Source organism: Malurus melanocephalus, unplaced genomic scaffold, assembly GCF_030028575.1.
Source record: "Malurus melanocephalus ecotype Western Australia unplaced genomic scaffold, MMel_1.1 scaffold_1251, whole genome shotgun sequence".
Classification (NCBI taxonomy): domain Eukaryota; kingdom Metazoa; phylum Chordata; class Aves; order Passeriformes; family Maluridae; genus Malurus; species Malurus melanocephalus.
The window spans coordinates 15,187-37,298 of record NW_026624483.1 but is presented as its reverse complement, the minus strand read 5'-3'; the positions used below and the strand labels follow the sequence as shown (position 1 = coordinate 37,298).

The window sequence follows — 22,112 nt, the reverse complement described above, 5'->3', positions numbered from 1 at the left end:
CAGAAAATCTCCTATTTCCATCTCATTAATTACCACRACTGAATGAATTGAGTACCAAGCTGTACTTGTTCATAGATGCAGGTAGGATTTAGACTCTGCTCCAGSAGAATTAAGAGCTGTGGTATGATGACTAAGTTGGACTTGATCTTAAAGACCTGTTCTAACATAAATGATTCTGTGGTTCTAATCTGACTGGAGGTGGGGAAGAAAACATTTATAGTCAGAATGGTATGAAAATTCCTTCCTTCACCTCGCACTCAGCACACATTGGCACAAAAACTTCTCACCACTGGTGAGTCTTCTGAGTTTGGCTTTTGCACAACTCAAGCCCAGTTCACTATTACTGAAGCAAAACACAGCCTGGTTTGTCCCTAYACATAAGTTAAAGGTACCAAAGAATATTAAGGAGCACATTCGGTGATCAGATTGTACCYGATTAATTTCTTAATCACATTTATTTTAGAAGCAATTAAAGACTCTGATGTGAAACAGGTCTTCTGGCTACTTCTGAAAATGGAGGAGGGTCTGCTTACAGTCACGGATCAAAAACAGCAGGGATGAGAGGAGAAAAAGAAATCAAAGTAAATGTGCAAAAACAGCTCATTTCTCCTACCGTTGGCCTATTTTTAATACAGGTAAAGATATTCACAGTTATCTCTGCCCCTGTAACCTCTCTCCTCATTGATCCAACCACCAAGGACTAATCTTGGGCTTATGGCATCACACAGCTTTCTACCAGCAAAGTGCAGTGACACAACCGGGTCGAGAATAGAAAGCAAGGAGGAGGAAAGTGCTAAAATGGAACAAGTAGTTATGGAACATTGTTACAAAATCCTTGGGTTAGCATCTCTGCAGAGTTAGCAGCACAACAGTAAAAGCCACAATGATAAGATGACCCAGGAAAAGTTTCCCCTGAATTTACTGCTACAGCAGTGCTGTGTGAGATGCTGTCGGAACGTTTACTTTGTCCATCATTTGGAAGGTATTACAGGTTGCTGCTGCACATTTCCTAACACAAGGAAATGTGTTCTTCTGTGTTCTTCTCAGGCTTTGCTGAAATGGAGCTGAAATCCAGCACCYTCCACCCCACCAGGGAGTCAGGGCGGCAGCGAGCCTGGGGGAAGTTACACTTAGAGAGCCAAGAATACCTTATCTCGCAGGATAAGGTGGAGCTTTACTTTTCCCCTCTTGCAAAATCGGTTATTAAGTAATCTGTTTATGTCACACATACCAGCACTCCTCACAGGGCATTGCAGTGGCACGGCGTTACCTTCAAGGAAAGGAACGTGCAGTGCTCTAAATGAATGGGAAGGGTTCTCTCCCAAGGCTCAAGGCAGTGTCTCTTCCTGATTTCCCCCAGGAAAGCTGACCTGTACTTGCTTCCCTTCACACTCTGCCCTAGACCCAGGCAGATCCCTTGTCTGGCCAGCTCACGTTTCTGGGCATTTCCAGCCAAGCAGCTCCTCCAAACTAACATGTACAGAATCCATCACCAAGCCCTCCTGTGGATACAGGCAGCAGGGAGGAGCTGGAATGGAGTAATTTCCAAAAGTCAACAACTGATATCACAGTGACACATTCCAGTGCAGGACCAGGGTGAGGTGCCACCTCAGAGATGGATTAAACAATCCCTGGAAGCAGGCCCAAGGGACATATTTCTGTCAGGTAGGTACGGTTTCTGTTAATGTTATATTTACACAGTAAGGGCACAATGGACAATTGTCCGGCTCTGAAAATGTCTCAACACCCTCCTRACCAGAAATGCCTGTTTTTAGCCCTCCTTAAAAAGCCAAGTCCTTCCCTATCTCCTGCACCACTACATAAGCAAATTATGCAGTGACGTGGTTGGGCAGAGTTACTGTCTCCATCCCACAGACATAACCTGTGGGCATCACACAAGGAGAAAGATGTTCCTCTCTTCTCCCAAAGAGGGATGCTCAAAGTGACACCTTCAAAACTCTGTCTTCACCTTTTTGAACTCAAAGTGATTTACAAAGCTGAAAAAGCAGCCTAATTTTGAGGCATGTTATAATGCTTTGCTGGAGAGCATTCCTATTCTCTCCTGCTAACTCCTGCAGCCAGGGAATCCCCGAGTTCTACTGCCCTATCTCATCTGATAAAGGCTACAATTCCCCTTCCTCTCATAAAAAAAGAAAATAATCTCTCCACTCACTTTTAGTGGAATTAAGTGAATGAAGAGCCTTCGTGAGAAACTTGATCAATATTGACTGCAAACAAAAAAAATTGGAAAAAGAACGGAAAGAAGAGGTGAGAGAGGCGAACAGCTTTAGGACACATATGTTGTTTCCCCATAGAAGTAGTTTAAAAATAAAAACTATCAGAAAAATAACACACACCTGGAAGTAACAGTTCCCTTCACTGTTACCTCCTTCTCCAGAGGAGGCAGTCCCTGAAAGCCTTTTAGAAAAGCTAGTTACAACCACAGCATGAAAAGGGGGAAGTAAAGGAGGACACTCTGGARCTAACAGCTCCAAGTCTCTTGAGAGATGCTCTCTCCTTTAAAACACCCCACTGGAAGTGCAGGAATCTACAGGGACTTAAAAGCATCTGTACCAGGTGGCAGCCAGAGGTCAGCAACCTGATGTTTTAGCCCTCCCACTGGATCWTAACCTGACAGAGGGCAGGRTTACATAGATATGGGGAGGAAATTCTTCCCTGGGAGGGTGGGGAGGCCCTGGCACAGGGTGCCCAGAGVAGCTGTGGCTGCCCCTGGATCCCTGGCAGTGTCCAAGGCCAGGCTGGACTGGGCTTGGAGCAGCCTGGGATAGGGRAAGGTGTCCCTGTCCATAGCAGGGGCTGGAACTGGATGGGATTTAAGCTCAGTTCCAACCCGAATCACTCAGAGTGTACAGACCATGACTGCACATTGGATACACACACGCATTAAGTGCACAGATCTCKGCAGAGAGTCAGATGTAGCTGAGGACACACGGAGCATGGCAGAGTCATTGAGACTGGAAACATGGAGACAAGAAAGATCTCTTCAAAGTGCCAAAGCCTTTCATGCTCACTGGCACTGCAGTGATACCCCAGATTTGCCAGGCACGCCGGGAATTCCAGGCTGTCCCATGGCTCCCTGAGCGATCCACCCATGCAGCACACGTGCCCTGTGACCCTGACAGATGCCACAGCCTGGGATCCTTGGGTGATTTAGCTGGGCCCCTCCCAGGAGCCTGGCAGGAATCACGGCAGGGATTGGGAAKGAGTGGCTGCACAGCTCCGGGGCTCTCTGGAGGCTCAGCCAAGCAGCTCCAGCTCCAGAGGCCTGTCGTGTACAATTAGAAATCCTTGTTTCTCCTCCTACCCCAGACAGATGAGCTGCAATCGGTCTGTTAGCCCAGCTACACCAAATGAGGATATCCCCATTGGAACAAAGGATAGAAACACACCACAGCCACAAATGCTACTTAAAGCAGTAACCACATCCCCTGCAGACAGTCAAAAGGACCCTTCCGCGCTCATCACCAACAACCACTCACATTCAATTCCTGGAGCATCACATGTGGCCACTGCATATCAAAACACCACATGGAGACATTTAAGACAACAAAACATAAAAAATACCCTTCCTCTCCCCCTTCTCAAATGTTTCTGCTGAGCCAAAGTGCCAATTATTCCACAAGCAAAAGGCTAATATGAACCCAACCCTGCATACAGCAAATAGCCTCATTAAACCCAACATGATGATTTATAGTGGCTGAGGACAGATTACTTCATCATAGAGAGGAAGAAAACACAAGCTTTTTCGTGGAAAGGACTGGCTTGGTTTGCTGGAAGTGTTCTAACTCCTCTTTTTGGAGATTATTTTCTCTCCTACTGCTGGATCCTTTCCTGTCCATTACCGGTGACAATGACATGGCCTGTAACCCTACACCTTTCAAAACATTTTCAACTGAAAAGCCACAGACATTTGTTTGCAAATAAAGAAGCTGGAATAAAATTATATCCTGAAGTCAGGAGGGGAAGGATAGTGCTGCATGGCAAAATTCTCTCCCTTCTAGGTAAGGTCCTACCCTATCTTGGCTCTTCTCCTTCTTCCCCACTAGTTGATCATGCCCACAGACAACCAATCCTCAGAAAAAGAGRAAAAAAGAATTCACTGCAATTAATTCATTCCTATCAGTTTCATTATTTTCCAGGAACAAGCTTGAAGTAAACTCCTTAAAATTCCTTTTACCTTTGGGATTTCACAACACTTTTAGTTAGATAAAGAGTCTACTCTTTCCCTATAAAGTGAGGAAACTGCTTTCTCTGTTAAATTCTCCTTCAAGGTAAAACCCTTCTCTTTATGCCTTCCAAGCCCTAAGGATAAACGAAGCAAATGTCCACTTACACCCTATGTCCACCCTGACACTTGGTACAAATGCTGCTGGCCTTTCCACCTGGCTTCTCCACCTGCCTCCATATTTCCATGCTCACGAGTACAACAGTGATAGGCAAGTGTTGTCAAAACTCTTGTCAGAGGAAAGCAAAGCAAACAGCTCTGCTGTTTCACAGCCATTATGCAAGACACAGCAAACAGGACTCTGGAGAAAGTGGAAGCGTGTACCAGCAGCACACGACAACATTCATTCCTGCACGGAAATAGAGGATTTCTCTGAAATGTTGCTTCCACCCCAACCAAGCCTACCCATGTTTCACTCAATTTTAGGATGAATTACTGGGCAAAACAAAGRCACCCTGTTTCTCTGCCCTCCAACTGTGCTCATCCTATATACAAACATCAAAGYGAAGGCACCCTTCCTCCCCAGCCAYCCAAGTCTCTTACCTTCCACTTCTTCTTCATCRCATACATGTTTAAGGAAGGAAGCCCCTCTATCCAGGACTGCCTCGTCCTCCATCCTATAGTAATAGAAAAGAAAAAAGGAATGCTCAGACTTCTCCTGGAGYGAGCTGTTGGAACCAGCCCAAGTTCTGGGCAGGTTAACTTGCAAGCTGTTGTTCATGTTCCTGTGGGCACTCCTGTCCTCCTTCCAGTGCCTGCTGTTCCTTCATAGAGCTCCTTTCACATGGCGTTTGCTTTAAGCTGGCCTCACGTAGCTCGAATTCTGACCTTGGGAGGACATCAGTGGTGACAGGTGTGAGCAAGGTAATCCCAGCTACAAGTCTTTGGGGGTTTTCCTGTTTGTTGTGCCTGTTTTCTTTTTCCCTTTCTCTCTTTTCCAAGAAGTAGGCACACAGGCTCGGGGTGCTGTGTGTGCAATAGGCAGGAGTTAATGGGTTGCAGTTTGCCTCTGAAGCTGTCCTAGGGCACACCCCACACGGACACACGCGCGTTCCAGCGCAGCCCGGGCTCCGGCCAGCCCCTAATACCAGCACAGCACACTTGTCTGCTGCGAGCCCGGCTTTGTGTCACATGTTGGCCTTACAGAAATCTGACATATGAGGATTATCCYGAGACCGAGCTACAGTAAGGCAGATCATCACAGCAGTCATTTATGTGTGTCACCCRTTCATTCATCCATTTGGGGAAGGGTTTTATAGATGCTTTCCTTTCCCTCCCCTGCTCTCTCCACCTCTGTGGACAGCAGAGATTCCTAATTCCACGCTTGTGCCATCGCTGTGCTTCCACAGAGTGCTCCCAACTCCTGCTGCCGGGTTTCCCCCACAAAAATCAGACCCTGTCTGCTTCCCGAGGGTACATCTGCAAATCCAGTCTTGACAAGCAAATACAAAAATGAGAAAATAGTAATAATAATAATAAACAAAATTGGAACTGTGTTAAATAATCTCCTTAGAGGCTAAGTACACATTTGCTGCTCACYGCTGGGCAGACGCCATGGGAGCTTTCTGTGCTAATACAGCTGAGACCAAGCTGCTAACCTGGTTTTGTACCAGAAATCAGGCATCAAACAACACCTTCTACTTATATTCCCTCAGTGGAATAGGGGCAAACTCAATGAGACAAGGCCTTCAAAACTTCTTCCCATCCACATAGCTTCCATTCAAGATCCTCCTAGAGCAGAAGCAGCAAACACTTACAGATTGTCTTAATGGAATATTCAAATTCAGGAGAGTGTAAACACTGAACAGATGAACACCAAGAAATCAGAATGTCTTAGGGTGTCTACCTTGCATGCCAATGCCTGGCTACCTAAATAGAAAACAAAAAATAAAACTCAGCCACAAAAGGAAATACCAGAGTCCCATTTCATGAAAGCAGTGCCTCAGCAGCCACTCTCCCAGCTCTGCCAAGTTTTCCTCCTCAAGCACCTTTACTAACCTGCTGCTGCCCTCATCCTCAACTCTTAGTCCACAACGCGACCCCCAAGATGAGTCTCAAACATGCCACAGATAAAAACAACAAACAGATCAGATTCAAACACAGTACCAAAGCGTATGGAAATGCACATTTGTCATTTGGATTATTGGATGGCAGTGAACAATAAAGCACCATACCCAGAAACAGTCAGTGAGCACTGACTCCCAAGGGTGGCTCCAGTCCAAACCCAGCTCCTCCTTCACACAGTTGTTTCTACCTGAATTCCAGGAGCCAGAGCACTTGAAGCAGAAATTTCCCTGACCTCGGCAAGGTGCCATTTCCCAGGCAGAGGCTGCTTGGTGTGGAGGGGTGGGACGTGCTCCTTGCCAGCACAGCACAGCAAGCCAGACTCGGGCACACAGCAGCCTCCCCTGAAAGCTCCAGCTCTTCATTTCTATTATTCAAGACCATTTACACATCTTTTCTAAGGCAACAATATCCTCGCCTGTTTGCAAAGGTTGTAAAGACACAACCCCATATTTTTAAATTATTTTTTCCTGCGAAGCAGCACAGTAGYGCCTTGCTATAAACACAACCGGAAACATCTGGAACAGATGGGACTGGATTTCCAGACCAAACACAAACCACAAGTGCTTTACTCCCCTGGAAAGTGTGTACTTATCCTGGCATTCACCTCCATTTCCTGAGGAACACATTTCACACGTGTGCAGGTGTGTAACACCTGGGTGTCACAAAGCCCTGCCTAAAAACCGTGTCCCAGGGCCAGATCCTCCAGCCTAGGCAGCATCAGCCCAGGCATGCAGCAACTGAGAAGAAAGTCTGGTAGAGCAGACAAAGGGAAAGGAAGGGACATTCCTAATTCCACACTTGTGCCATCCCCTTGGAAATGTCTGCTCAACCTCTCCATGACAGCAGAGCATCCTGCCAAGCATCACCCTGCCAGTGGGAATGGCCCCCATGCTCCCAGGAACACCACCTTACCAGCCCAGAATGGGTTTATCACATTGAACAGCCATGCTTTTTATTCCAGAGGGCTGGAAAACTCATCAGCAAGGCTGATATTTTCAGTATCCAAAGGAGCTGGGGGGTTTAAAGGGTCAGGAATAGAGCTTGGGTCGCTTTGGCACAGTGCCCTGGCTCTAATCCGCAGGAGTTTAGTGATTAGACTCCAAGCACCACCTCCCTTGACTTGGTGTTTTCTGCCCTTCTCAGATTACCACAGGATTTCTGTGGGCCAAAATCTAGCAGGAAAACATCCTTTACCAATTTGCACAGGGAAATTATTTCAGTCCCCTGGAATTTTTCAAATACCATGAAATGAGAGTTGAAGAAATTAAAGGGAAAAAAAAAAGTCATGTGAACAAGAAAAAGAATCTTCCCTTGAGTCTTCAGGGAAAAACTGGAAGACTCCTGCTAGTGAAGCACTGCAGCAAGGCAACGTGCTGCCACTACACCATGGAAGAGACACACGGAGTGGAGAGAAGAAAGGATGGAAATTATTTTAGGGCCCCTGAAAGGAGATGTGCCTTAAGTTAAGCCTGGTTTACCAGCTCCTTGCTGTAAGGTAAAGGGACTTTAAGGCACTTCTTGTCTAGATCCACATCCTCGTGACTGCTGCTGCAATATTTTGGAAACAAACCTAAAAAAAAAAAAAAATTAAAAAAATATTTGCCTTCTATTTTCAGGGTCTGACAGAATATGCTCCAATGAAAAAAAAACACGAACTGCTTGAGTAATTGGCCTCTCTGGACCGATGATTAGAACAGTGCCAAACATTTTTAGAACTGATGTTATGTGTCAATAGGATTTGAACAAGAGTCACACACAGCCAGCAGCCTGCAAAGCAGCAGCAGATAGAGCTCACAGAAATATTCTGCCAGACKACTCGGAAAGAACAAGACCAATTTAGTACTAGCAGGGATCCCGGACTTCCTAAASACTGCGCTCATCTGCCAGCATCTGTTTTGCTCATCACGTCATGAATTCTTCCTGCAGGTCTCTGGCTGCAGCACCAAACACTTGCACTGCATCTTCTGGAGGTGCAAAGCAGTGAGTAACCTCGGAGTTACGGTTCGCGGAGCTACTCCAGGCGGCTGGCTGCCGGCTCCCCGGGAGATGGAGTGCTGCCACCGCCCGGTTGTACAGCTCCAGAGCTGGGAAACTTGGGAGGCTGAGGGCAGGATAGAGGGAAAGTGGTGTTTGGTGTAAATAAAAAAGCACTGATGTAGCAACAGGAGATGTCGCGCGGAGTTACAACTCACTGGAGTGAATAAATGCGTAACAGAGCGGGGGAGCCACAGGGGAGAGTTACTGCTCACTGATAAGCTTTTACGATTCTGCCCATTTCCAACGGCTTTTGCAATCAGGAAGAAACTCCGGCAAACTCCGAACCGCACAAGGAAAAAGAAACGGAGTCAGTTCCGTAACTGAAGCAGAGTAACACAGAGCCGTGTGAAAGTCACATTAAAGAGCAACCCAGCGAGCTGGGGTGTGGAACGGGTCAAGGGCTCAGGGAGGAGGGAGAACTGGAGGTAGAGAGCAGCAGCACCGATGGATCCCTTGGAGCTGCCACCCATGGGTGCCTGAGAACTGCAGGTAAAGAGCAGCAGCACCGATGGATCCCTTGGAGCTGCCACCCATGGGTGCCTGAGAACTGCAGGTAAAGAGCAGCAGCAGCACCGATGGATCCCTTGGAGCTGCCACCCATGGGTGCCTGAGAACTGCAGCTAAAGAGCAGCAGCACCAATGGATCCCGTGGAGCTGCCACCCATGGGTGCCTGAGAACTGCAGGAAAGAGCAGCAGCACCGATGGATCCCCTGGAGCTGCCACCCATGGGTGACTGAGAACTGCAGGAAAGAGCAGCAGCACCGATGGATCCCTTGGAGCTGCCACCCATGGGTGCCTGAGAACTGCAGGTAAAGAGCAGCAGCACCGATGGATGGGTTGGAGCTCTCAGCCCATGGCAGCAGCTGCTGCAGCACAGCTCTGCCAGGCTGTCTGCTCTCCAAGGAAAGGCAAGGGAAGTAACATCTTGCTGAGTGTGCAGAATCAAGCACCCTGTCTGCTTCACAAGCACAGCACCAGTGACCTGTCAAGACCGTTTTCCTCAGAAAACTGCCGTGAACAAAGTGGAGCAGGAAGGCATAGATAGGGATGCTGGGGGAGAAAGACAAACCTAAGCCAACAGCACATGGGGCAACACAGACTGAGCTGTTTGGCAGGTCACAAATCCCACAAGAGTTACCCTGAATCCGCCAAACACCTCCCAAACACTAAACGGGAGACTTGTTCTGGTAGGGTACACCCATAGCCCCACAGTTCCCCACAAGTGTAACCAACACTACTCGTGACAATCAGCMTCATCCAATTTKCAACACAGATGGATCAGCCAGACCYGGAGGATCCCACAGATGGGACCTGGACCTGCACAGAGAGAAGAGCCACCAGGGTGGTGACACCCAGTGCCCTCTCCAGCACCCAGGTTAGATGCCAAGTGTGTGTGGGTACGGGTAAGCGCATCCCAAAAGGAATGAGTCAGCAAGCCAAAGAGGCTGCTCTGTCAGCGGSTTGCAGGGAGACAGAGATAACATTATTTCTTCTCTCTGCAACYTGTGAAGCATTCAGACACAGCAATTGTAGTGGCCAAGTAAACAGGAAATCAGGAAGGACACTTGGTCCCAGCTGATGCTCTCACAGCCCATATGCAAATGCATGAAGAAACAGASCTAATGTGACCGATTCCGTTTTAGGGCCCTGATGTGTTTTGGTTTTCTCACACGCTTGCATATGGGCTTCATCACACAGAAAAAAAGGGCTTCTAACTATACTCAGCACAGCCTGGTTGATGCACTTTTGGAACACATCGCCAAATTTATCTTGGATGCATTTTCCGCTGTCAGCTCTAAAGCAGCATTTATTTACAAGCTTTCTCAGCAAAAGGCTGCACTCACCCAGAGCAAAGCAGGACAGAAGCCTTTGCTTTGTGCACAAAGAACTTGCACTGTAATATTTATAAACCAAATAAATTACCAATTAAGCATCTCACTAGGTGAAACATTTCMCTCTACAGAGGTATTTTCAGGGATTGAAATTAAGTCCCATGAGAGGATTTAAATACGAGTCTCAGTTCTTGACTGGATCTTGTTTTCAAAAACTCTTACAGACTGGAACGYCAAGAACTCTAAATGTTTATCTCAACTCACAGGTGAAGCCTATGAGAGCACCTTCCTGAAACCAAGATAAGAATCATTTGAATTCACGATGGCAAAATAAGTTCCATCATTTGGATTTCAATTTTGATCTCTGACAACTTCGGAAGAAAATCTTGAAGCTGAATATGTTCCAAAAAAGAAGTAATTACTAGGAAAAGCAATTAGGAGTGAATGAAGCTACAGCTTTCTTCTGCACAAACAATAAATGAACACTGTCAAAACACAGGGAARCATAAGGGGAACACTGCCACTGGATGCTGGGGCAGGTGGAACAGTTGAAGCCTTTGCTTCATTATGTTTAACTAACTCACCATAAAATGACACGACTCTATAAAAACTGATAAAGTCACCTGCCTCTTTGGTTTCATTTCCTTCTCCTCAAGGAAACCATGGAGCTGAAACTGGAGACTCAGCAAGGAGAAGGCTGCATTGCACTCCAGCTTCATTTGAGAACTGTAAGATCTCGGTGCAAGCCCCTCTCCAGGGCAGGGTGAAGCTCTGCTGCTGAGCACCTGGMTCCTGACACATCCCACATCCATCTGCTAGATTTTATGGAGCTACAGCCAGGAAAAGGTACACAGACACCCTGTAAGGAATTGGAGCTTGCACTTCCGCAGGAGCTTTGTGAAATGGAATCAAATGAGATGATTCCACAGGAAGAAGTGGTTTTGGACTGCAAATATTATGAATGTATCTGAGGATAACATAAACCAGACATTTTYATAGCTTTGTTTTCTGCAAAGCATGAAACAGAAATCACAAAAAAAGCTTTCTCTAGAGGCAGAGTGGTGTCAGGTTTTAAACCCATAAGCAGCAGTGGACATTTCCTAAAAAATATTATTAAGACAGCCTGTGGCACCTGATCTATTTTTTGCTATTTATTACCGTGACAATGTCATGTCCTGCAATATTTTTGTTATAGTTTTATGCCTTAAGGGCAACTTCTCACTTGACCACTTGTCTATTTGAAACCAATGCTGGTTTTTACAGCAGCTGCTCCTTGTTCCAGCCTCCTTTAAGAGCTCTTTTAGAGGAACTTGTGACTAAGAGTGCTGTGTGACAGGAGCAGGTATCACTGGCTAAGAAGCMCCTGCAATGTTTCACACATGTATTTTACATCAGCTCAGCACGCAATTTTCAAAGAACAGAATAGCCAGGAGCTCTGGATACACCGACAGAGAAACATGGACAAAGAAATAGCAACTGCAGGAAATGTTTCCAGCATTGCTGCATATTGCCCACCTGGAGTCTCCAAAAGCAAGGCAAGGGAGGCCTGATCCTGAGGCTATTCCCAACTATAAATAAGGACATTAGCCTGGTCCTGTGTTTAAAAGAAAAGACTTATCTGGAATRGGAGGTGCTGGGTTTAAGTCCATTTCCCACTGTGCAAAGGAACAGGCAGTGTGTACAATGAGGGGTGGGGCAGCACACCACTGGCACCACTCATCCAGGGAAAAYAATCTGGCACACTCAATCCCCAGCAAGCAGCCAGCTCCTGCACTTGTCTGCTCTGACTGCTTTGGGGGCAAGATCTCCACAGCAATCACACCACACAAAATATGTGAGACCAGCTCATAACCTAACTTCACTTCTGTAATTACACCTTGGAGCTTTTCCCTTCCCTCAGGCTCCAGAYTTTGTCCCACCATCACCTTCCCACCCACCTCTGACACGATGAAGCTGCTCCAAAAGCATGGCAAAGCTCTGGAGCACTGATGATGAGTACAGAGCATGTGCTGGCTTCTTGCTGCAAGAAGGACAGGCAAGACCCGATCCAGCACCACCCAGAGCTGAGCTCTGGCTGGCAGAGGCAGAAAGCCTGGTTGTATAAAACATTTTGGATGTATCTGAAACAGCCAAGGGAGCTAATGCACTCTCAGCACTTCCCAGAGTGCAGGCGCAGCATTTCTGATCCAATTCTTGGCATTCTGAAGTGATACGTGGATTCACAATATGCTGGTTTCAAAAACATAATCCAGCATAAAAGATATTTTTAACGTGGTAGATTTTGGGAATCTGCTTAACCACTCACASAGCATTACACAAGCAGGAACATCTCAAAGCATGCTTAGCCCCCAGTTCTGCTAACTTTACCTGGTTACTAGATGACAGTCTCTGTCAAACTGCAATTCTTCCAAGTTGGAGCAGTTGCTCCAAAGTAAGAAGGGATGTGATACCACTTGAGTTCACCTCCAAAGGAGTGTGGTCAGAGCACACAGGTGTAAAACTAAAACACAAGGGCAAAACCACCCAAACCAAATGCCAGTACACACACAAGTCTCAGGCACAAGAAACAACTCCAAAAATATTAGACAAGTGAAAAAAACAGTGGGGCTTTTGACCTCATCTTCACTTGAGTGCCAACTGCTCCTCCAGAAGACTTTATAGCGACTGTTCCCTGGGGTGATGAGAGAAAATATCTGCTGAAGAAGGTCACTGGCATTGCTCCCGGTGCATGCATCAAATCCTAATTCAATAATAGTCACTCAAAACTAATGCAGACCTGAGAGCCAGAAACACAAACAGCCAGATTTCAAACCAAATGCCCTTCTTGCCTTCACTGGCTGCACTGGGAAAAAAAAAAAAGCCCAAACCAAAATCCAGAAAAAAAGAAGAAAGCACAAAAACCCACAAAAACACCCTCCAAACCACAAAACTACAAGCCAATGGAAGTTTACTAAAGATAAAGAAATGTTTCYTGACAGAAGAGGAGAGAGGGGAGTGAAGTGCAAATCCCAGTTATTTTATAGCCATCTGAGACTAAACTGAAAAAAAAAAAAAGAAGAATTTCATCACTTCCACCAATTTAAGCTCCAGTCAGAATAAAGTCACAGCCCAGAGCAGCAGCAGCCCAGGGAGCCATTCTGTATCCCAAGAGTGCCAAGTGCCCAGCAAAAACCAATTATGCCAGCACAAGCCACAGAGCCAGAAAGATACAGCTCCCTCAGAAGTGACATCCATGAGGACCACTAGGCAGAAACACAAGTGCAAGTGAAAATTCTCTTCAATACTGCCACAGATCCTGCTCTGGGAGATCATCTGCTGTGCCTTCTGGGGTTGTGATCAGACTGTTGGGACAACGTCACATACGTGTGGCCCCTGGTTATTGTTAACCAGATTTATACCAACAGGCAGGAAAACTTGGGCTGCTCAAAATCTGCTGTGGGATCAGAGGGGCTGATGGTAGGAAAGAGCTTTTGGTAGGAAAGAGCTATTCCAGAGCTATTCCAGAGAGGCATCGGGATAAAAGGCAGCCTGTGGAACCTCCCTGCCATGGCCATGAGCCTGCAGAGAGTTCATGCACACAGCCCCAGGTTTGACAGTGCCTGCAGAGAAAGCCCAGGGGGATTTTGTACAGTGTAGGGAACCGGAGCACAGAGCAAAGCAGCASCTTCAGGTGCCCCTTGGCCCTCCATGCGCTCAGCTCGTGAGAGGCGCGCGTGGCGCTGACCGCTCCACACCTCGAGTGGGGCGCGTGATGGCAGCGAGGAGCAGTGACTCTGTGATCTTTACACTCAGCCCTGCACAGCAATTACTCATTAGGAGTCTGGCCCAGAGCACCAGGGGCACATGATTGCGTTCTCCCTGCATTAGTCAGCGCACAGAGCCCCACAGGTTCCTTCACCAGGACACCAGCTCCAGCRGGAGGAACATGATGCAGCATAAAAGCAGAGTGCTATGAGCAGACAATGCATGATCCTGCATAAAGGCAATCCATTTAGCACAATGTGTTTGCCACTGGACTGGCGTTCTGCTCCATGGCAGAGTCAGGTTCTTAATTTGGTTTTCAGTGGCCTAAAGTTGGATTTACTGTATCCTCCAACCACAGCCRAGAGCACACAACCCAACTGCTGAGCAGGCAACTCCCAAGTTTTAACAAGACTGTCCTCTACATGACATCAATTTAAGGGCAGCTCAAAATAGACTTATTCATATCAGCCTACAAGACTGTGAAGAAAACAACAACCCGAGAGGTGAAAAGTAATTTCTTGCCAGAGAGTGCTCAGAGATACTTTCTCTGAACTCTTCCCTTGTCACCCACCATCATGGAAGAACAACTTGTGGGACAAAACTGGAACACGGTGATGCTGATAAGCAGCACTGTTGCAGGACATCCTGTGTCCTCCAAAGTAACTTCAACACCAGTATAATGACTACTGAGCTTGGACAGAAGACCAAGCAGACTACTGCAAGAGAAGAGGAAAAGAGATTTTAGCATCAGTCTTGCTTTCAGACAATGTTGGAAAACTTCATCTGCTCTAGGAATGGACTTTGAAAAAAATCCGTCTTCTGGATAGAGAAAACCTAAAAAGTTACGATCATTTACATCTTCATCTTCCTTTATCAGAGTAAGGCTACTCAGCCTCTTCTACTGGCACTCACACAAGTTTGTCRCTGGAATGAACTCCTCTACCTGTGTGGCAGTTGGCTCCTGACTCCTGTTCATTAGTCCATAAACATGAGCTTCCCAGGCATTCCCCAAATGTTCTCTTCAGTTCTCCCACGTTTCTGTACAAATCAACCCTTTACCCACACGGGTATCAAAGCCACAGTGCTTCAACACAAGCAAGCACTATAAAAAATACTGTATAGGTCGCAAATTCTCTTTTCTTTCAGAACTCTGTATAGAGCAAGAGTTGCCACTTCCATTTTAGGAGCCAGAAACTCAAAAGTACCCTCAAGAGCCACACCTGATAGAACACGTGGTGCTGCTTTGTCTGGGGTGCAGATAATTTTCTTCTCAGTATCTAGTATGAGGCTACAGTTTGGATTTGTGCTGGCAACAGTGCTGGGAATTCATGGGTGTTATAGTTACTGCTGGGGGAGTGAGCAAGCAGTGGTGCAGAGTTTGGGGTTAAATCAGGACAATCCTTTCTGGGTCCAGTATGGGGCACAAAGGGTGTGACATAACGGCAGATTTGATTGGAATGTGCTGGATGGAATTTCTAGCTGTTACAGCTGTATGGATGCCAATCAGCAGGCTCCTGTGCATGCCATGGGCACGCTTGCCTGGAGATGTGCAGTGCCTAGAGCTCGTCAGGSRCAGCTTTTGCTTTTGGTGCTCACCATTCAGCTTATCAGGCCACTGTGCTGGGCTGGGAATGCTCTGATAACAGCAATGATGACGTGCCCAGGCTGGAGAGGGGCCAGCTCCCATGCCACTGTACTGAGGAGGCTGGAACTCCAATGGGAGCTTGAGGTGAAGGGCTCTGAGCTGTGGATGACACGCCCAAAGGTAATTCCAGGCTGGACAAGGGTACATCTCAAACCATCCTGCAGCAGGTACACCCTCGAAGCACGAGTAGCCAAGCATGTGGTCACACTGAAGCAGCTCACAGCTCATGTCCATCACCCACCATCTGCTTTCACCCTCTTTTCCATGTGCACCTCCCCAAAACACTGGAGGCAGCCATTCTTTTGAAAGAAGGCTCGGGAAATCAACTTTCATTAACAGGCCTGAAATAGTTGGTTTGCTTTGGTAATAGATATTAATAAAAGCACACAGGATAAAGCAACTTTTCCGCTCCTTTTTCAAACTGTCAGGGCCACCGTGGCTGAACCAGACACAGTCATCAGTCACACATTTCTTGGAGACACCTGTTAACAAAGAGCAGCTTTATGCCCAGCACCTAATTGCAACATGGCTGTTTAAAGGTAAACGGGAAATGGGCTATGGTAATATTAAATCCCAGTTATCTGCATCCATTATCTTGCATTTTTTTATTGCTAAACAGAATGACTGGTCCGGGAACTGAGCCAGCAAAGTTGGGCTGATACCACAGTTCAAGACTTCATAGATATTTCTGAGAATTACAAGTTAAGGGTCATAGCCAGAACTGAACTGACCTCTCCACAAAAACCCACAGATACCTTCACTKAGTCACAAGTCAAGCCTTTCCAGGAAAACAGAGCTACTGGCAACCCAAGGAATTACTGGACCAGGAATACTTAATGCAAAGGTGTCCTATTCATCATTTAGAATTAAAAAGGCAGAAACAGGCTCATTCAAGAAGGGTGGCTTCATTTCTAKAAAAGTTATTAAAGAAACTTTTCAAGTTGACAGGAATCTCTACACTCCCACATTTCTGAAGATTCGGGGGATGCCCAGGTTACTGGCTGGGAGAGATATTTTGAACATGATAAGCTTAAGTTGTTCTTTCAATGCTTTTTAACAAATTAAGTTGCTRATGTTCAGTGAACTGGACTCTTCTAGCTTGATCTTTAATTTGAGTAATTATTTTAAAAGCTAGAGACACCATCTCCCTTTACTGAGTCTCTGGAGAGGATTCTGACACTGGAAGACACAGTCACGGTTTTCTCACAGGGTTGTTTTGCAGCACATTCCCTTTCAACAAAATTTATACACTCTATTTCTGGCAAAGGAAAGAGATCTGTTTTCCAAGCAAAACTTTGGGAATATGGAGGTTTTCCTTTCGCAGCCATTCCCTGTTTTGCTGCTTTGTTCACAGGTCCAGAGTGTCCCTCCCAGGTTAAATGACAGTACAAAGATGGCAGTTACGTGCCCACTCCTTCAAGTCACACTGCAAATAGGACAAGCCATGAAGCTGAGCAGTCACAGCATCCTGGCTGGAGCTCTGTGCCCACAATAGCCAAGGAAGAGCGCCTGGGCTTGCCCTGCCAACGAAGCACGGGCCTAAGCCCACGCTCGAGCTCAGGCTTGCTTGCATTCCTTCCATGTTAGCAGAGTCTCAGGCTGAACTTCAGAGCACTGCTGAGGTGGCAACACAGTGCCCAGCAGACCCAACGATCAGCAAGGTCTCATTACAAACCAGAACCCTCCAGTGTCAGAGCCAGAACTGTGCACCAGCCTGGCCAGGCGCAGTGCAGAATCCCTCCCCAGGCATGGTTAAGCCCAGCATACACAGAAGGACACAAAAGGCGTTCTCCAAGCTTGCATGACACGGAAGGCATATGTCATGGGAGAYAGCCTGCCCTTCCTTCTAAAGCCTAACTTCAATATAGAAATGGATCATTCGCCATTGATCAAAAGGGACACAGCAAATACTGCYTTATCCCAAGTGAGAAGCATTCACACAGAATCATTGCCGATATATCACATCCCTGTCAAGTTCTTGTCTTAAGCAACAATAATCTCCTTTCTACGCACATTCCAGTGTCAGTAACACACTGGAGATGCAAACCACTCTGAAACACAGAGCATTTCAATAGCATTTTTTCCAAAAAGTCAGCAATGTCATCCAACAGGTGAACTGGGACTGAAAAGATAACCAGGGCAGGTGGACAAAGGATGGCTGTAGGTTCATTCCAACTAAAATATTCCACTCTAGATCAATATTGTACTCTACAGCCTCTCTCTAACACCACCCTGGAGTGCCTATCAAAGATGCACTCAAGACTTTGCACTGGTCTTCCACTGATTTCCAACCCCACCCTGCAAGCAGCTCATGGCTGCAATCCAGACTTTGTCCCCGCACCCCCTGGCCCCACTCAAYGAATGCACCCCACACACTGTCCTATCTCAGCACGCATTTCTTCAGCTCATGCCRGTGGAACTACTCATGCAGGACYGGGGACTCACCCCAGCGTGGCACTTGAGCATGGCCTTTGTCCCCGCACCCCCTGGCCCCACTCAACAAATGCACCCCACACACATCCTATCTCAGCATGCATTTCCCTCTTTATGCCAGTGGAACTACTCATGCAGGACTCAGCCTAGCATGGCACTTCAGCATGGCCTTGAAGGCCAATGGTTTGAATTGCCTCAAGGTCAGAAGTCACCTGTGCTGAAGTGTTTTGTGGGACTAAGGCAACATCTCCACATTTCCAACCATTCTGGCTGCACTGATTCAGGTGTTACTGCACTGAAACTCCATCAGCACTGCAAACGCATGTGGTACCATGGAACCCCACACCAACACTTGTTCTGGGACAATGCTCCCCAAACCCGGTTATTGCTCACCTAAGAGATCATGAGATGGCAAACAATGGATGTGGAACACTCCCGTGGCACCACACRCTGGCTTGCTGTGCCATGGAGGCTCAGGAACAGAGCTTTGCTGGGGACACAAGGGAACAAAGCCCCATCTATTTTTCCCTGGGGGTGACAGTTCCTTCCCAGAGGGACACACAGGCTGCTCTATTGAGCAGGGCTGCTGCTCTCACGCCGTGCTCTGTGTCTGCTGAATGCACAAACTGTCAGCCAGGGAAGTGAGCTCAGACTAGACAAATTGAAGGAGATTTTAGCTAACATCCACTTCAAAATGACCACATTTGCCATCTCTGAGACCTAAGCAAAATGTGCACGTCCAATTCCCGTGTATAAGAAATCACTTCAATTGCAGTGCAGCAGACAGGTTTAATGTGCTCAAATGCCACTTTTCCTCAAGCTACTAAGCAACTCTTTCCCAGCTTCATTATAAACAATCTCATATTTAGCAGCCTTGATGAAAGACCTTTAYGCTTACATTGAAGGGTTGACAATGTGTCTGAACTGTTATACAGTCACAGGTACAATAAAAGAAGTTAAATTTTGCAACCTGCTGTTCAAGGTTAAGAGYTGAAATGAGTTCAGTAAACCTTCAAGATGTGATTAAAATGAAGTAAAAACTTATTAAAAAAACTTGAAGGGAAAATGCCATAATCTTCAAGTTGTACATACCAGAGAAAAAGAGACACAAGTTCTGTTTCTGCACCTACTGTACAAAATAGAGGAAATTGAGAAATTTTAATAAAGATGAGTAGTTGGCAAGCCAGAYTCTGGTTGTTGTCTTTGGCTTCATTTTACACATCTACATAGTCGTCAAAATCAAAGAATTTATATGTTTTGCTCAGAAAAAGTAGCAGAAAAYGACAGAACACACCACAGGAATAAATCCTAAGCGAAAAAAAAAAAAAAATTTGCTGCACATGAAAACCTACGAGGATTTCTTGCATAATACCAGCTCATTGTGATAAATTCAATCTCCCCTTGGGAAAAATCACATCAAATATCAGCCTATTTCATTAACTTCATAGATGAACATCAKTCACCTCACAGAGGTCAAAAGAAGAGGTACCATTCCCACCATGGTCCCCATAGTTCTGTATTATTTGTATATTATATATAAGTATGTTATTAATAATAATAATATAGTAGTAAGTATAATTAGAATAAAATGAAATATTCTTTATAATTATCATTAATAACAGAATGAAGTGATTTGAGTAATCTTCAGTCTTAAAAGAAATCATGGAACAATTCCCATCACCAGGTTCTTCAGCCCACTTGGGGATGCCAGAAATATGGATCAATACTTTTGGAAGGACAATTAAGGCTTATTTCAAGACAGAATTAATACAGACTATTTAGCAAGTATTTATTATATGGTAGCAAAACAGAAATATGATCCTGTTCCCCTATAAAGGTAGTCATATAATAGAGCCAGGATTTGAAACACTTGGAAAATTCTCTTTCACCACTAAAAGGATTTCCTTAGGACTAGTAAGTGTATAGATTGGCCATATTCTTTATCTCTCTCCATACATATTGATATATATAAATAATAAGTCTATTTTAAATTCCTCCTCAGTTTCTGCTTTACTTTGGGAGCAGAATGAGCTCTCYTAAGAGCACACGTTTCTGGAATTCAGATACTGAAATTTCATTTGAGCTGCAAATTCAAAGGATTCCGATATTGGTGACACTGAATCAGCTCTTCTGGTTTTTCTGGTGAGAAAATCAGAYAAAACCAGGGCTGTTTGCAATTTCCTCTGCTTATGCAGAAGGCTCAGCCATACTTCAACAGTATGGATCTACATGCCTATTCAATTTGGACAGAAAGCCGCAGTTCCAAATCAAACTGAACGCCAAGAACTGAGATATAGTTTTCCCTGATTTTCAAATTTCTCATAAATCTCCATGCAACTTCACAGTACTGACAGTCCCTGTGACAAGTTCAAATATGTTCCTTATGTGAAAAACTCATAATTGTGGGACAGTAATTCAAAGGCATTTTTATCTCTTCAGTTAATGTAATTAGGCCATTGAAAAACAAGAGCTCTGCAGCTTTTTACTTATGCCACACACTGTTTTATCACCCAATTATGGGYGCAGTAATTGTCTTTGACACTGTCCAACAGCAATAAAAAGCATTCCTGCCACAAACTACGCACAATCCTGAGCAAACCCAGGAGGAAAGAGATGCTACAACGACTCAGAGTTCAAGGGCAGGGGGGCAGAACCCTTGTTTTGTGTGATTGTGGGAATTTGCTGCAACCTTGACCATTTTATAGCTGTATTTTCATTTCAAGATACGTAGTGAAGAGCTTTCTTAACAGAGTTAAGAGAAAGACCTCTGCCTGCCCATCCAAGTCCTGGTGTTTCAAGGGACACAAAAGAGAAGCTTTCCTTCCACCAGATGCAGCACAATGACACAGAGACGCGCTCCTTTATCAATATTAACCATAAACTGCTATTACTGGCTTTTCAAAGAGCACTCCCCCCTTCTGAGCCTTCTAAGTGGATTTGAAGCCGGAAGCAGCTAATTGACTTGGAACGAGGAGTTATCAGAACCCTTTTAATTTGCTCAAAGCAAGAGTTCAAATTCTAAACCTAATGCACACAGAAAATACGTGCGAGGCGGGTCACTGGAGCGTGATGAGGATGCTCTTGCACTGGGGCCATGAAGGCATTTCACCAGCACTGAGGTGCTACAGCACCAGAGCAGGATCACCGTGAATGCTCTTTGCAACGAGCACCTTCAAACCCTCCTTCAGAGTCCTCCAGTGCTCCCAGCCCATCRGAAGGAATTGGGAGTGCAACCCAGTAAAAGCCAAGCTATTTTGATATGGATGTGTAGAACAACGTCATGCCATAAAGCACAAAAAATTAAAGAGAAATTGGATTACTAGCAAATCCGCACTAACAGATGGCACGTACGCACACAGGAGCATCACTTGCTGCACCCACAGGGCTCGKTTTTGAGCACCCACCTCCCAAAACYRCACATWTCCCCCAGCATGTCTTTTCCCAAAGCAGCACTTTGCCTTTCCAACTGCATTTTTTTGGCAGGGCAGCCCCTCCAACTCTTACTGCAAGCAGCTGTTTACACACTTACTGGCAGAAAAATAAGGATAGGTTTTCTCTTTACTCTCTCATGCAGCGCTTCGCCTTCACAACCTGCCCAAAATACCTTCCAGCTTGTTATTTATTATGGCTTTTATTTTCTAAGGGCAGCATTAGAAATACTTCAGCCAGAGACACACTCAGCTTCTCCACCCTCTCTGATAAGCAGGTAGATCCGAAAACAAAAGGACTTATAGATTTTTCCTTCTCACAGGGATGTTTTTCTTTGAAGTGCACTTTGTGCATAAATTCAACCTTTTCTTATCACCGTAAGACATCAGTAACAGAAGCATTTACCCTACACCCACTGCGTTTTAAAAGCTCCTTTTAAAAACCTGCTACGAGTAATACCACAAGACAGCATCAGTATAGGAGTCTGTTTTCTGGCTGCAGAGGTGTGTCAAGATTTAAAATTGAAACATTTAAAAGAAAAACCTGCACAGTTCTGAGCTGCAAAAAATCCTGCTGGACCTTGCAGGGGAGCTGACCAGATGAGTGCAGGGTGTTACCTTGTCAGGAATGCCCTGTGCACACAAATGAAAGCTTCATCCCTCCTCCCCATAGGTGGGG

General features: G+C 45.8%; 1 protein-coding gene across 1 annotated transcript in view; it reads right to left on the bottom strand.

Annotated features, from left to right (window-relative positions):
* The window catches only part of LOC130586677 (electrogenic sodium bicarbonate cotransporter 1-like), a gene marked incomplete at its 3' end in the record, with an annotated part of 30,039 nt that overhangs the window by 6,162 nt on the left and 1,765 nt on the right, over positions 1–22,112 (bottom strand). The window contains exon 2 of the mRNA XM_057387558.1: positions 4,790–4,863. Coding sequence (XP_057243541.1) covers positions 4,790–4,862 — 73 coding nt within the window. The remainder of the gene's footprint in view (positions 1–4,789; positions 4,864–22,112) is intronic.